The sequence below is a fragment of the Olea europaea genome, unplaced genomic scaffold, assembly GCF_002742605.1.
Source record: "Olea europaea var. sylvestris unplaced genomic scaffold, O_europaea_v1 scaffold1286, whole genome shotgun sequence".
Classification (NCBI taxonomy): Eukaryota; Viridiplantae; Streptophyta; class Magnoliopsida; order Lamiales; family Oleaceae; genus Olea; species Olea europaea.
Window position 1 is genome coordinate 73,285 of NW_019230316.1, and position 15,980 is coordinate 89,264.

At 34.8% G+C, this 15,980-nt stretch overlaps 3 protein-coding genes across 8 annotated transcripts in view; all 3 read right to left on the minus strand.

The window, feature by feature from the left end:
- Positions 1-768: 768 nt before the first annotated feature.
- On the minus strand, positions 769-4,398 carry LOC111374758 (UPF0161 protein At3g09310). Of its 6 annotated transcripts, XR_002699186.1 has the most exons (7): positions 4,239-4,398; positions 4,054-4,117; positions 3,873-3,932; positions 3,504-3,644; positions 3,119-3,209; positions 1,246-1,324; positions 769-1,084 (listed from the first exon to the last, which is right to left on the minus strand). XR_002699186.1 is itself a non-coding variant. In XM_022997495.1 (6 exons), the coding sequence occupies exons 1-5, from the start codon at positions 4,374-4,376 to the stop codon at positions 3,154-3,156; spliced, it is 450 nt and encodes a 149-aa protein (XP_022853263.1). In that variant the 5' UTR covers positions 4,377-4,398; the 3' UTR covers positions 769-1,084; positions 3,119-3,153. The 6 variants fall into 6 exon arrangements, 5 of the variants coding, with proteins under 5 accessions (XP_022853263.1, XP_022853260.1, XP_022853261.1 ...); XM_022997495.1 differs by lacking the exon at positions 1,246-1,324 and having other exon boundaries at positions 4,063-4,117; XM_022997492.1 differs by lacking the exon at positions 1,246-1,324.
- Positions 4,399-9,966: 5,568 nt separating this feature from the next.
- LOC111374748 lies at positions 9,967-11,015 on the minus strand. Its single transcript, XM_022997485.1, has 4 exons — positions 10,924-11,015; positions 10,754-10,844; positions 10,220-10,659; positions 9,967-10,131 (listed from the first exon to the last, which is right to left on the minus strand). The coding sequence occupies exons 3-4, from the start codon at positions 10,642-10,644 to the stop codon at positions 9,990-9,992; spliced, it is 567 nt and encodes a 188-aa protein (XP_022853253.1). The 5' UTR covers positions 10,645-10,659; positions 10,754-10,844; positions 10,924-11,015; the 3' UTR covers positions 9,967-9,989.
- Positions 11,016-12,318: 1,303 nt separating this feature from the next.
- The window catches only part of LOC111374753 (probable protein S-acyltransferase 16), a 25,416-nt gene continuing 21,754 nt past the window's right edge, over positions 12,319-15,980 (minus strand). The window contains exons 2-8 of the mRNA XM_022997488.1: positions 15,295-15,387; positions 15,072-15,214; positions 14,961-15,021; positions 14,779-14,877; positions 14,599-14,691; positions 14,414-14,490; positions 12,319-12,619 (exon numbers count right to left, since the gene is read on the minus strand). Coding sequence (XP_022853256.1) covers positions 12,319-12,619; positions 14,414-14,490; positions 14,599-14,691; positions 14,779-14,877; positions 14,961-15,021; positions 15,072-15,214; positions 15,295-15,387 — 867 coding nt within the window. The remainder of the gene's footprint in view (positions 12,620-14,413; positions 14,491-14,598; positions 14,692-14,778; positions 14,878-14,960; positions 15,022-15,071; positions 15,215-15,294; positions 15,388-15,980) is intronic.

The following is a 15,980-nucleotide window of genomic DNA, read 5'->3' on the forward strand; positions in this document are numbered from 1 at the left end:
GAACTATTTTAGAAGAAATAAACTTTCTACTGATGTATTTTCCAATTAAACTTTCCTGTATCACCTGCCTGCCCTGAAATAATTGGAGCGTATCACATTCTTACAACGATGATGTAAACTTTCTTCCCAGTGCTTTCTCGCTCTAGCGCCCTCCCCATGTGTCTATACATATATAACAACCATACATTACATGCCATAATTTCGACATTTGTTCCTTGTTCAACACTTTTCCAGGCTACAGGAGCAGCAAAGAGACGAAAAGAGAACCCGAGAAGCCAAGGGCGATCAGTTTACACCGAAATGGTTTGCTTTAACAAATGAAACTTCTCCCACACCTTGGGGTGAGTTGGGACTATACCGCTAAATGGCAAATATGCACAACATTCTGCTGCTATTGCTAAATCAGGCAGTATCAATGAGGTCGAAACTGGGTTCTTGTACTTCAACCCATGGCAATATGACAATTTGGGTTGTGGCTGAAAAATAAATCTTTTGTCATATGTTATCGTTTACTTTAATATTCTCAAGTCTTATGTTCATATTCTGTTACAACAAATTTTAAGAATCCATACGAGATTTACATGTCTTTTGTTGCATTGTAACAATTTTTGTTTAAAGTACAAATTTTCAACTATTTATACTCAATTACAGCACTCGCATGTACCCATGTAACAAAATAAACCAAGGAAAAAAGATGTTAATGGGATTTCAAGAAGAACAGAGAATTAAAACCAAGAATTACTACTAGTGAAAGAAACACCATGATCCTAAAATAATCTGAGACAATAATCTCATGCAGACTTTATTCCATGGAACAAAATGCTCAACTGAGTAATTAAGTCATAAAGTCTGCTAGATCCTAATATCTGAATCATCCTTGTTTCTCTTCTGATTAACAAAGTAACATTTCTCTACTCGATGCTGTCTCCTTCGAGGAAAACTTCTCCATTTCTAAAACTACAATTTCGGACAATGTTTAGCCAACACATGGCAGCAGTTTATCAGAGGTACGACTTCAGAAAATCAACAAAACCATGAGCCTGTCAATGCAATCAAGCTATTGCTAAAAGCTGAACCCTCTTTCCTGGATTAAATATAGATGCAATCCACATCATTAGATAGACATACCATTACTAGATTCTCTTTTTATTATTTTTTTTCCAAAGACCTAAATTTTCTACAGTTTGCTGCAATGATCATCCTAGTAGTTCACAGGAAGAGAACCAAAATGTAAAGGGAATTGACCTCAGAACATAGATAACGCGCCAGAAGCCACAGAAGCATTAGAATTCAAATTGGAAGAGTTCAAAGAGTGCACGAGTTGCTGCAGACAACAGACTGGTTGAAGATTACCAACATGGCAACACAGAATGCATATTTAACTAAGAACTAAAATCTGGTAGTTTGAATACAAAATGCCTGCATCAAGTCCTGAACATTGTTAGAGAAGCCAATTTCCATTGTAGCGAGATTTCTTTTCACGAATCCCATTATCACAATAATATAGAGTTATTGGACCAAAATACTAGTTAGAGCAAGACGTGGTTATGAAGCTCTCCATTAGCATACAGAAGACAAAATGAAAATAGGATTTTTAAAAAATTAAAAATAAATGAACTAGTAATTTGGGTTTTTTCGAAACAAATCAAAATTCCTTAAGGAATGTTAATCCTTGTCCTTAAGGCCATGTTTCATTGGCAACAAATTCCATGGAAAATGGAAAATGAATTCCACTTTCCCACTTTTGCCATGTTTGATGGTAATTTTTTTCCATGGAACTTGTTTTCTTGGTTTGCTTGCCACGGAGACATTTTCTTGGTTTTCTAGGCTATTGGGCAATTTTCTATTTTTATTTTTATTATTATTATTTTTTGCAATAAAAACAAATTCTATCCCTAATTGTAAAAAAATATTTTCCTTTAATTGAAAATTTTCATGTAAAATAAATCAAAACGAACACCAAAAGATAGGTGATATTCTTGCCTCCTTTTTTTTTTTTTTTTGCAATGGAAACAAATTCTATCCCTAATACCAGTAAATTCAATCCCTTTAGTTAACTATTTTCATGTAAAACAAAGCCAAACGAACACCAAAAAAACACTTTTATTTCAATATTATCCACGTGAAAAATTATACTAATCAAACACAATAATCGACAATTCCCAATAAAACAATTTTTAAGCGATTCAATTCCCTAGAATTCGTTTTCTTTTCATCCAAATTTCATCTTTGCAATCAAGCGGACCCTTAGTGTTTGTTTGGGAGGGCTCTTTTAAGTCCAAAAGCACTTGGATGTTTGGTTAAAGTCAAAGAGCGAACAGCATTTTTGAGCTTCTGTAGAAAATCTCTATATTCAGCAAAGAGAAGCTAGTATTATTGAAATTTTTAATTGACAATATTATCCTTATTAATTTAGTAAAATATAATATATAGCAAAAAATATACAATCTTGTCTAGTATTCCTTTTATATTTTTTTGGCATACGTGCCTAACTTTTGTAGTTCATAAATAATTCAAAATTCTTCACTCCATGAGTGGTACAGTCTCCATGATATTTTGAAACTTTTTACTGTTCCCTCGAATAAAATGGAGTTGTCTGCATATTGATATTAGAAGCAGCAGCATCTATGGACTATGGTAAACAGGTTCCTTATATATTTTAATTTATAGATTCACGTTAAGTTTTTCAAGTTCATTTGTGTCTCCTTTCCTCATGATGCAGAGTCACCCAAAGGTTTCTAGTACATTCACAGGTTCAAATCCACTTCAGTTGACAGTGGAATTGAACTAGTTACAACTTTTTACCCTAGAATTTTGTAAGGACCCAAAGAAACAATAATCAATTTTTTCCAAGAACTATATACAAAATTTGATTTCCTAGTTATGAAACACAAGTAGAAAGAGGGCAAATGAACTGCAAAGTAGATTGTATTAGTAAACCTTAGCTTTTCAACAGGTATTTCATTTCTCCCTTGCTTTCTAGCAGTAGTCAAACAATGGAAAATAGTTATGCAATATATATTTTATAATTTCTGCTCTCCATTTTCAAAGTTTCACAAGAGATCAAAATATAAGCATACTACACCTAAACTCACTCAAGATTACTAAAATGAAGTACCTTGTGCTGTGCCATCAACAATCGAAATGAATTCACTACTCCGGAGGACTTGGCTCATTAAACCATCTTGGGGGATCAAAACCAGATCCACCTGTCATTTCAAATTCACACTGGCATTGCTTTTTCTTTTAATTGAAAGAACACGGTATTCATGACACATTTCAAGCCACTATCACTCAATAAACGAAAGAAGATGATAAAATGAAAGATAAGGGCTTCATAATTTTCAGAAAGTATTAACGATGACATTTTCTAATTTGTTAGCTTATCATAAAAGGAATAGAATCAACAGGCTACAAACACTGTATTTCAGAAATTTATGAAAGTTGAAGTTTATATGGTTGTGAAAGATTTAGGAGAGAAAAAAACAACACAGCAGTATTACCAAGAGGATTGCAACGACAAAGACGCCAAGTAGTCAATATGGTTCCCTTCGCAACTCCATACTTCTTGTAAGCAATCATCGAATACTCACTACATGTTGGGACAAACCGACAACTATTTGGCAACAATGGCGAGATTTCCCCTGTAATACATAGCCAGTATAAAAATTTACACTCCAAATACTACACAATTTTCAGAATAATTTGTATCATAATTAAAAAATATATAGAATTAACTGGAGCCAATTTGGATGCAGAAAACACATATTAATACACGGTGAATCTCTCTCATTTACAGCCAAAATTAAGAACTGGTAGAAATTAATTAATTCAAGGAAATCAATACTAATAATGATGGAAGAACAACTCACTTTTGTAGAACTTCAGCATAGACAATGCAGCATTGACTCCTAAATTATTCACTTCATCATCTGAAATCACAAGCCCAATTTTTTTCTCTTTTACAAATTTAATTCAATTACGAGCATCAAAATAAACAGCGTACACACAATTATGAAATTCCTCAATCCACACACACACACACACACACACCGTTCTGACCTGAATCTTTTTCCAACTCATTAACAACACGGAAACGCCTTCGACACTGACATTTCTACAAAAAGAAGAGACCAGCACAAATTAATAATAGTCAAAATTATGTTCACATTCATAATTAAAGAGAGAAAAATTTAAGTGTTCTACTTCTAGAAAAAAAAATATAGAAATCAAATTACACTGTTGGAAGAGGAGAGAAAATATTGATGGCGCTTAGATATTAATGAGAATTTGGAGGAGTTCAATTTGAAATTAGGGTTTGTGGGAGAAAAGGGTTTATGGGAGAAATTACAGTTGAGTGAGAAAACTAGCGCCATTTCTCAAACCGTCCTACAAAAAAATCTCTATACGACTGTACCATTTCCTGTCTAGAATAAAGTAAAATATATGGGAAAATTACGTGTTTGGTCACTCAATTTTTCACTAACATCTCAATTAGTTCATTTAATTACTTCTGTTGCAATCTAGTCACTCAACTTTAACTAAATTCCTATGTTTAAACAGGAGAATTTAACGACAAGACCTTGAGAAATTCCCTACAAAGGTGAGAACTCAAGAATTTTCATTATAAGATTTATTTTTTTTAATTTAAAATTCCATACTAAACAAAGTTAATTGAAGCATTTTGAAACATCATACTAAACAAATTTAATTGAAGCATTTTGAAATAATTGCACAACGTATAATGCTTGGGGTTTAATTTTAAAAGATCTATCTAGACAAATTAAAAATTAATTTAATTCCACTTCTAAAACTCTGGACAAACAGTAATAAGAACATTCTATAATCAGTTTGTAACGATTCTCACTTGTACATGCAGGCTGTTGTTGTGTTTGCCACTACAATTTAAATGAATGAAAATTAAATTAACAATGTAGAACATGAACATCAAATATAGTATAGCAAACTTCGAAGTGAAAAATCCATGGGCTCCCATGCCACACTAATTTTTGTAATTTCGCACAATATACCAAAAATAAAAAATCAAAAGAACTAAAAACAACTCCATTTTGTTTTTTCTAATATTAATTTATTGATAAAGTGGAATCAAATTCATCGATCTAGAATTTATTATACTTTCTATTGTACTCAGACTACAATCACCACTTGAATTAAGAACCACGTTCTTAACTTCAAGCCAAGTAGCTCGATCAAAAGATGAGATTATATATTAAGCACAAATTTGTTTTTGAATTTTGCGAGAGGCTAGAAGAAAACGTTGGCTTTGAAATTTATCAATGAAGATTCATGTCCATTGGTTCCTTGACGACATTGGCGGCTGCTCTATGTAGTTGAACGCGGACAGTGATAATAATTTTTTCGAAGTTTAATTCCTTTCTTGACTCGTTGCATTACGTATAGGTCCTCAACTATCAAAATAGGAATCAATTCTTACCTAATAATTATCAATAAAAACGGTAAGAGAATTAGTATAAAAATATACCAAAAGCTAGGATGATATAGAATTTATTCTACAAGAGCTGTATTTATATAACAAGAACACGTATCTTGATATATAAGGAAAATTATAAAAATTGCAATTTAAAGGTTCTGGTCGATTTACTTACCATCCAGTCAATACTAACTACTAGCAAAACCCATACACTTTTTCTTATGGTTTCACGATTAAATTCTCAAAGTTAGATAGTTAAAAATCAACAATAATATTAAATAAGCCAATATATAAAATCCATAAAAATATGGCACGCATATTTTGCCAACAATGTGTTCAAGAAAAAACTGCTCTGCCAGGGATTAAAACCGAGCTTTGGAAACAGGTGCACGTATCAGCACCTTTTTTTTTTTTTTAAATTATCCAATAACCAAATGACACGTGTTATCTGATTCCAAACCCTGGATTTTCACCCTGTTAGTGTAGCATGCTTTTTGTGTTCAATACAATTTATTCTAGTTCTTGAGATATTTATTTCTTGATACTATAGCCTTCAAAATTCTAAAATATTATTATTATTATTATTTACTTGATAAGGTAGAATACATTATACTAAACAAGTGATAAAAAAAAAAAAAAAAAGTGTCAACATTAGATAATTGTAATAAAATGATGAAAATAGTAAAAGAAAATTACACGATTCCATAATTTAATTTCCCTATATTTGCGACAACTAATTTGTTTATTATATTGTAACAATCTGAATACAAAAATTATGTCAGCTACTGTTATGAGTCCTACATTTTCATACCAATACCTAAAGAAAAGTAATAAGAAGACCAAGAGAAGGAATTTGGACCTAGAATATGTAACAATCGATCACTATTTATTGAAATAATGTTGTTTATTGAAATAGATAAAGAATAGGCAGTCAATGTGGTGAATTATACCCTGCATGACCAATCCAATACAAAGAAAAACAGTATATATCTTAGAAAATTCATAAAATTTACAGTTTAAAAAAGTCACGACTTACAACAATTTCACTTTCTACTACAGACTGTAAGAGTTAACTAGAGCACTATTTCCATTTTATACAGTATGCCTATGCATAACCTTTACAAACACAAATTTCACTGAAGTAACCTGTCTAGCCTCGAAGGCTTCAGAAATAGCAGATTAATCAACTCATTCGAAGACTAAACATCCATTTGTCGTCGGGGAGTATGGTTCCACACAAGAAAAACGAGGTTTATTAGGGGTACTTCTAAATTTGACCCAATCAAAGGACCTAAATTCCACTTTGACTTCCAAAATCATGAATATTATGACATTGGCCTCTTGCATGGTAAAAGACAAAGATGCCCTTAAATGTTTTGTACAATTACAAAACAATATATTGTTGAAAGGACTATACTACCCTTTTAGTTAATAATTGAAAATCAAACACTTCCCCACTTATAAAAACTTCAAACGAACTTCCAACACAGGAAAAACTCTCATCTTTTCATTTGCTTGAACCTCAAAATCTAGAAAAACTTTAAAATATTGAAGCCGAAAATTTTTTTCATATCAATTACTTCAAATCGGTAAGTACATTTACGCATGTTTAATTTCGTTTTCAGTAAATTAGTATACGTTTGAATAGAGAAATTTTATGTCGATATAGTAGTTAGCATAAATTTTTTTAACAGATCTTACCTATAAAAAAAATGAACAGAAGTATAACTTTAGAACCGTATTCTCCTGCGCAAAAACAGCCAAACTGGCTGTTTTGGCTGTTAACAGCCAACAATTTGGCTATTTTGGTTGTTAACAGCCAAACAGTCGGCTGTTAAATAGCCAATTAACCAACTCTGCGCTGATTTTTGTTGGCACTGATTTTTTCTTATAATTAATAAATGAAGTTGATTAAAATCATTTCCTCATGCAGATATGATAATCCCCATATGTTATTTTGGTGATTTCGAATTGAATGAAAATAATCGGTGGGAATGGAGATGGACGAGTGACATACGTGGTTGTATTGCAATTCCCATAACAGAGAGTACACCATACTTAGAAATGTACCACGATTTGCAAAATAAAATGAGTGTCGATCAATCTCAATACGATATGCAATTGAGATATTTATTCAACGGTTATGGGGATTCATCCATTCCGATGCCACCTGTATTCGTTACTAATGATGCTTAATTGAATTATCTATTAGAATTGAATAAAATGTATCGGACTCCGACTGTTCTTGGTGTGACGTTAATTACGAAGGATGTTATCGAAGGTGAACGCGAATATTCAGATAGGGCGGATAACAATGATCGAAGTTTTTGGGAGACAGTGGAGATAGTTCCTGCGGATGATGTGGGTATTCCTGAAACAGTTGCTTCTGATCGTGATGTCGCTGTTACGCACAGAATTCCGTTGACAGTTGAAGACAATGAGAATATAAACGAGTTTACAAATGAAAATTTGATTGCTTTATCCCGACAAAGACACGAGCCGGGTGGGAGCTCACAGGTTGGAACAAGTGGACCGTCCTCCAATTCTTCCCGTGTGGCTCCCGATGATGAGGACTTGCAGGTCAAGCAACTGTTTGAAACTAAGAAAGATTTGCAGGAAGCTGTGCACCGGCTGGCATTAAAATATAATTTTGAGTTCAAGGTAAAGAAATCAAACAAGTCATTGTTGACAGTTGCTTGCGTAGAAGACAGTTGCAATTGGCGCTTGAGAGCAACTAAGATGGACACGAATGAATGCTTTGTAATTCGCAAGTATTCACGGGAACATATTTGCGAAGTGGAAATTTTTCGAAACGATCACAGGTAAGCTCGAGTATGGTTTATTGGTCGACAGATAATGCACAAGTATCAAGATCCACGGACGATCTACAGATCTTCGGACATCATTAATGATGTCTGTCGAGAGTACGGAGTGGTCATGAACTACCAGAAAGCGTGGAAGGCCAAAAAAGTGCGTTGGAGGATTTAATGGGATCGGTTGAAGAGAGCTATTGCCATAACATGGGGACAACTAATCATGGCACGGCATTTTTTATTAAGACGGGGGGCGATAATTGTTTTAAGTATTTCTTCATGACTCTCGGATAATGTATTCGGGGTTTTCGAAATACAATGTGATCCGTAATTCTAGTTGATGGTACAACTCTGAAAGCTAAATATCAAGACAAATTAATTATTGCTACATGTCAAGATGCCAACATCTAAATTTACCTTATTGCATTCGGCGTAGTCAACAGCGAGAATGATCTGTCCATGCGTTGGTTCTTTTCTAAATTGAGGAAAGTGATCGGGAAAGTCGAATACCTTGCCTTTGTAACTGATCAGGGACAGTCTATAATAAATGGTATCGCTGAAATTTTTCCCGGGGCACATCACGGGTATTGCATGTACCATATATAAGGTAATTTGAAGATTAAGTATCGGGGCACATGCATCGTTTCATTGTTCAGGAGAGCAGCCGAAGCTTACAGTGCTGAAGAGTGTAATAAGTTCATGCTCGAGATAGGAAGTAAATCATTACCAGCGTTGGAGTATCTGATGAAGATGGGGATCGACCATTGGGCGCGGTCATACTTTCCAGGACGTCGATACAACATGATGAAGTCGAATAACGCGGAGTCTCTCAATGCATTGTTTAAGAAGGATCGAGAGTCACCAATTCTCGCATTGATTGAGAACATTTGTAACAAGCTACAACAGTGGTTTCATGATCGACGTGCGGCATCACAGAGTTGTACTAGCGTGTTGGCCCCAACTCAAGAGGAGAAACTATTTAAGGCGACAGAGGTTGCGAGGAAGTTGAATGTGGAAGCACTAGATGAGTTTCGCTTCTCCGTTAATACGACATATATGGTGGATTTGACTGATAACACATGCACTTGTACGAGATTTCAGTTGGAGAGTTTTCCATGTGAGCATGCAGTTGCGATGGGCATGTATCGAGTCTTTGCTGCGAGAACGTTATGCTCTTTGTATTATACGACTGAGTCTTGGAGAACAGCATATACCGAGACTATATTTCTTCTACCGAATGAAGCCGAGTGGGAAGTTCCCGAGCACATTCTCCCATTTCATAATTTGCTACCACCAGCAGTTGAACCGCGTGATCCTGGACGTCCAAGTACGTCTAGAATACCATCTACCGGAGAGTTTCCTCGACCGCGTAAGTGTGGCCGGTGCAGAGCCGTAGGGCATACTTGACAATTTTGTACCAATGAAATTCCCCTAAATGATGACTAGACAGGTACGTGAAATGAATAATATTTCCTTTTACCTTACACTGTTCAATATTTGTTCTTTATAAATCTTCTATATTCAATATTTATTCTTGATAAATGGTATTTATAATGATTCATATGAAAAAAATAGTTCCATACTCGGCATACGTGTAAAATAACAAAAAAAAATTAAATTTCCAATTTGAATGTTATATACATTGAACACAAATTTACAATTATTTCATAATTACAAAAATAATTAAATTTACAATTGAAATGTTACATATATATAAATGAAATTTACGGGTCAGCATTAAATTCGAACAAATCACATGCTAACTTCTTTTTCCAGTTCTGTATCCACGACTGGTTGATTTCATCAACCATATATCCTATATCTAAAAATTCAACGTACTTAATGGCAAATATGCCGCAGTCGCTGCTGCAATTGAACAAGAATGAATCAGTTCAGTACTGTGTAAATAAAAACTAAATCTGAAATATGAAAATAATAAAGTTCAAACACTTACCTTACGGATTGTCGCACTGTCGTCATGTTTCGAACGATCCGCAATCTGTCATGTACATTTATCCCCACTCGTTTGGCCATCATAGGAACAATTACAGCCACGGACTCTAGGTTTTGCTTCAACTGGCCTTGTGTCAAATATGAATGATCTGGGTCGTACACATATATAGTCGAGTCAACAAATACGATCTCCAGTGTAACATAGTACATATGTGTAAAACCCTCCCATGATTTTCCCCCGATACTCGGTGACAGTCCTATCACCCACTCGAGCATATATTCTGGCACCGTGTACTCGTTACCCGTAAATTCGAGCGACTGATACTCTATGGTAATGGCACGCAGGAACTCGGTGTTTAGTATGACTCGACCATGTACATCAAATGATTTTGGATGTCTTTGAGCTCGATCTCGTAGCAAGTCCATGGCCAGGTCGATGTGCTGCAGCGGGAAACACAAAAAAAGTATGAGTTATTCATTTAATAAACACAATGTCACATATACATAAAAAACACGAAATGAATAGTTCACTTACATCGTCAGCGAGACAAGCTCCCGCAGTGGTGATATCGTGGAATCACTTGGAAGGGTCCGAGACCGTCCTTTGACCTATCGTGCGGCTAACTCTGTAAAAAATAGGGAAATGTTAAAATAAGCGTAGACGAGTTAGCGTACAGTGCTTTATTAAAATCATACAATACTTACCCAGGGATAATTCTCCTCCACTCTGTCTCGAACGCTTTCCACTTGACATTGTCCACCTCTCTGAATAAGTTCGGCTACGTCTCATCGATGAACGTCCTCCTCTTGGCCTCAGCCGTGAAGGGGGAAACAACATACTGTGACGGCACTCTCAACCTCTTGCCGACCACCTGCTACGTCTCGTCAACAGCATGTCTCTTACCCTTCTTGTCAGATCGTCGACCTTCCCTGCCAGATCGTCGACCCTCCCTGCCAGATCGTCGACCCTCCCCATCAACTCTCGTCCTAGATCATCGACCCTCTCCGTCAAATCTCGTCGTAGCGCGCCGACCTCCTCCGCTATAAATCCAGTCAAATGGGCATACAAATCATCACTGTGCCCTGGAGATACACGGGGGAGATGTCTGGACGGAGGTGATGCCAATGGCGGCAACGATGGCCCCGGCGGAGGTGATGCCACTAGCGGCGATGATGCCCTCGACGGAGGTGATGCCAATGGCGGGGACGATACTCTTGGCGGAGGTGATGCCAATGGTGGCGACGATGCCCTCGGCGAAGGTGATCATCGATCAGCTGAACCGCCCTCCTACATAAATAAAATTAAAAATTATTCAATAAATTTATACGTTGACGATATTCAATAAATTATATTTTATTCACATACCCAATCTCGGTCCAAGCTCGGATCAGACATCTCCTCGTCTAGGGTGTGCGGAACGCCTAAATCCCGCACAAGACCCCGAGCCTCCTTTTCCATCGACGGCGTCAACTCAGGTATGACTTCAAGCTGACATATTGACATTTCAACTATTTAACGATCATATAAACAAAATTTTAAACTACGTATAATATAAATCACAAATGCATAATACTTCCCTGAGGATTGTCGAGGAGGGCCGATAACTGCTTCCCAGTGGGACATCTCTCCGCTGGCGATGATCTCCAATGATGCATCCGAGGGTAGCGTGTCTCCCCTCGCTGCGCAAAGCGGGCCCTCAGTACAGGAATTGTCTCATACACCCAAATTTGTAGCACATACACTTATTAAGCATCAATGTAATACACTAAAACTTTAACTTTGATTATATTAAACATTTACCTGCACCGCTAAGGGCAATCCATATGTATCGTATTTACGCATCGACCCTCTGGGCCTCGAGTGCGATCTGATGAACACATGTACGTGTCTTTGTAGCATCTCCGACCCTATGGATAGTTGTTGAACGCATCGATGTCGTCAACAACTTGCAAATGAAAAATGTCGATGGCAATCTTCTTGTGATGACACCTCATCACACTCTCGAGGATGTAGACCAGCCCAAACTTCAATCTATCTAGCATATGGTTGCACTCCTTGATCGCGACCATCAAGTCGGGTAGAAGCACCGACCCATGTCCCTAGAAGTATGTCTCGTACAGCCTATTGCTTCTCTCCATGGCTGCATCGTCGCCCATAATTCTCAGTCCAATGATCAATGTAAACTCAAACATCGAGAAACTGACGACCTTGCCCCCGAGGTCGAACTGGAGGGAATCACCGTCGACTGGCCTCAGAAGCCGACATAGAAATGCATCAATGATCTGTCCTGAGTACTGCACCTCTCGCAACTGGTACAGTGGCCACAAGAAGGACTGTCGTAGCATATCTCCGTGCTGATCATCGAGCAGCTCCAACACAGCAGTAAAACTTTCAAAGCTACTGTTTCAAGTAGCTTTCCCCGCTATCCGTCTCAACTCTGCATCTAAATGATACTCCATCCTACAAAAATTGAAATGTTATAGCATTGAACAAGAGATAACAAAAGAAAGCATAATCTCATAAAATCAAGAGAACCGAACTCTAACTACCATACAATCACAAATATTTACATTTGAAAAATATATATACAAAAAATAACAAATCAAATTAAATGTATTGTCAAAAAAATTAAAGAATATAAATATTATTTAAATAAATTGAAAAAAAATCAAAGATTTTCATAAAAGAACAATAAAAGGAACAAAACAAATTGTTAATTTCGAACAATATTATGTATTCAATTATTAAATTATATAAAAAAGGAAATTATAAAAATTAAATAATTAAATAAAATAATTATTATTTGAAAAATATATTTACAAACAAAAAATTTCAAATTATATACATTTTCGAAAAATGTAAAGACTATTTATATTATTTAAATAAATTTGAAAAAATAAATTAAAGATTATTTCATAAAAGAAAAAGGAACAACACAAAATTGTTAATTTTAGAATATTTCAATTATTAAATTATATAAAAGACAAATATAAAAATTAAATAAATAATTACTTTACATTTTCAAAAAATGTAAAGACTATTTATATTATTTAAATAAATTTGAAAAAATAAATTAAAGATTATTTCATTAAAAAAAAGGAACAACACAAAATTGTTAATTTTAGAATATTTCAATTATTAAATTATATAAAAGACAAATATAAAAATTAAATAAATAATTACTTTACATTTTCAAAAAATGTAAAGACTATTTATATTATTTAAATAAATTTGAAAAAATTATTTAAAGATTATTTCATAAAAACAAAAAAAATAAGGAACAACACAAAATTGTTAATTTTAGAATATTTCAATTATTAAATTATATAAAAGATAAATATAAAAATTAAATAAATAATTACTTTACCTTTTTTTAAAATGTAAAGATTATTCATATTATTTAAATAAATTTGAAAAAATAAATTAAAGATAATTTCATAAAAAAAAAGGATCAACATTGTTAATTTTACAATATTTCAATTATTATATTATATTGACAGTAATAAAAATTAAATAAATAAATAACATAATTATTATTTAATCAAATAAAAAATTTAATTAATTACAAAAATTATAAAAAAAATAAAAATTAAATATATATATTTTTTACAAAATAAAGCAGACTGTTAACAGTCGGCCCAGACAAGTCATGGGTCGACTGTTTACAGTCGGCCCAACTGTTAACAGTCGGTTAGTCGGAAATCGCCATTGTCGGTGACAGAGTTCCAAAAATTGCAAAAAATCCACATTTTTCACAATCACAGCATGCTTACAATCTAACTACTCATGCCCATGGATCTAATTAAACCGAATAATGTAAGGAAAATGCTAAATTTACTTATTCAATAAATTTTCTACTGAAACAAAAAGTCATCATGAAAACTAATCGGTTATTTTATTTCCGGTGTAGATGATGGTCGTTGACTGCGACGTTGGTGTAGTTGCCATTGGTTGATCGGTCAAATTTTTGGCGACTGTTCGTCAGTCGGTCGATTAGACAGAATTTTTCAAACAGTTTGAAGGGTAAAATCGCATTTTACTGTGAAGTTTTTTTTTTAACTTAATTTGTTTTTTTTTTAAATTCATTTAATGGATCAAAGGCCAATGTCAAATTTTGCTACAGTGGAAGAGCCATTTTCGTGTATTTCCTCGGTTTATTATGGGGTCGTTTAGTTCTCGTTCGCTTTATGATACTTTGTACTAAAGCGAAGTCCAGAACTAACATTTCCTGAAGTGGGGCTAACCCAGCAAAGGTAATTTGGACCTAGAATCTGTAACAGTATTCGAGCAAACAAATATAAATGCACAAGAAATAAGACTTGGTTAGGTTCATAGGCGATTACTCTTCCATTATTCAAAAAACAAAAGAAATATCTTACTGACGTCACGTTCTCATGTGCACCGATATCATATGGATTTGTATAAAGATGGCAACCTTCTGCAAGAGGCATAGCTCTCACACCTTCGCAGTACTGTCAATCGGGAAAAGAATCAAGATAATAAGAATTTATTTGGCCATCAATTAAAAGATGGTAAAGTCAATCTCACTATTCACAAACCTCGATTGTAGTCTTGTTCTGTAACATAAGATGGATATGCCAACCAAGGAAAATACTCAATACCAAACTTACAGGGATCAAAAATAACCCTGAAATGATCTGGACATGAAATTTTAGTGAGCAAACATCACAAGAAAATCTAATTCAAAACGAAATTTTTTTACAAAGAATTAATTACATACACGATTCTTAAAAGCCTTCAGGATAGTTTTCAGAAGCAAATTGACTACCGAGAAGCAAAACCTGAGATAGCAGAAGGTACAAGATAGTAAAATGTGTTTGGCCATTTTAACTTGGTTAACGACAAATGATCAAGCGAAGGGGAAAAACTTGCCAGAGAGTATATACATGCGACGATTGCATGAAATATGAACGCGAAGAAGGCCTTGTAATTGGCATGGCCCACACAATTATTCAACCACATGCAATGGTGATCCTTGCATAAAGAGGCAACACTTTAATACATTATCCAGGAGATCGGAAAAAAACATGAACAATAATATGGACAAGGCATACCATTCGCAAAACGCATCTATTACATGTACAACAATGGTGAGCTCGGGGAGGCTTATAATGTAAACACTTTTGGCAGTATCTGAATTCACCACCCTGCAGAATAATGCACTTCAGAACCAAGAAGCTCATTCTATCCAGCTTATAAAAAAAGAAAAATCTAAACATTCCGGAGCTTGGCTTCTCTTTCGTCGTGGTTTAGATGGTTTCCTGTTTTAATAGAGCAGAGTCAGGTCTACAAATGCATCATTAGTTCATCGGCAGCTCAAATTGAAAATGATAATTTGACATTCTCAGCACTAAAAGAAAAGTTGTGAAAAAAAGATAAAGGGATGAACAAACAGGAAAGCTTTCAAGACAGAGTTGAGAGAATTTTGTGATTGGATTTATTCTCGTGTGTTTTTCTCTGTACAATGCCCCAACTTATATAAAATACAAGAGAATATTGCCTAACTAAATCTATACAACTTGCCATACAAGAAAAATATCTCTGCAAAAATTAATTCAGCTAAACATAACAGAATGCCAACTAATCTATATTCCTCAGCCCTCTCTTCTACCTTCGAGAACCTTCCCTTCTCTTGCTTCCAAAAATTTCTGGCCCAACTTGTCATCTAGATGGGCTTGGGCCTGGGCTTGAGCTTCATTTTCTAATAACCCCCCCCCCCCCCCCCCCCGGGGGGGGGGGG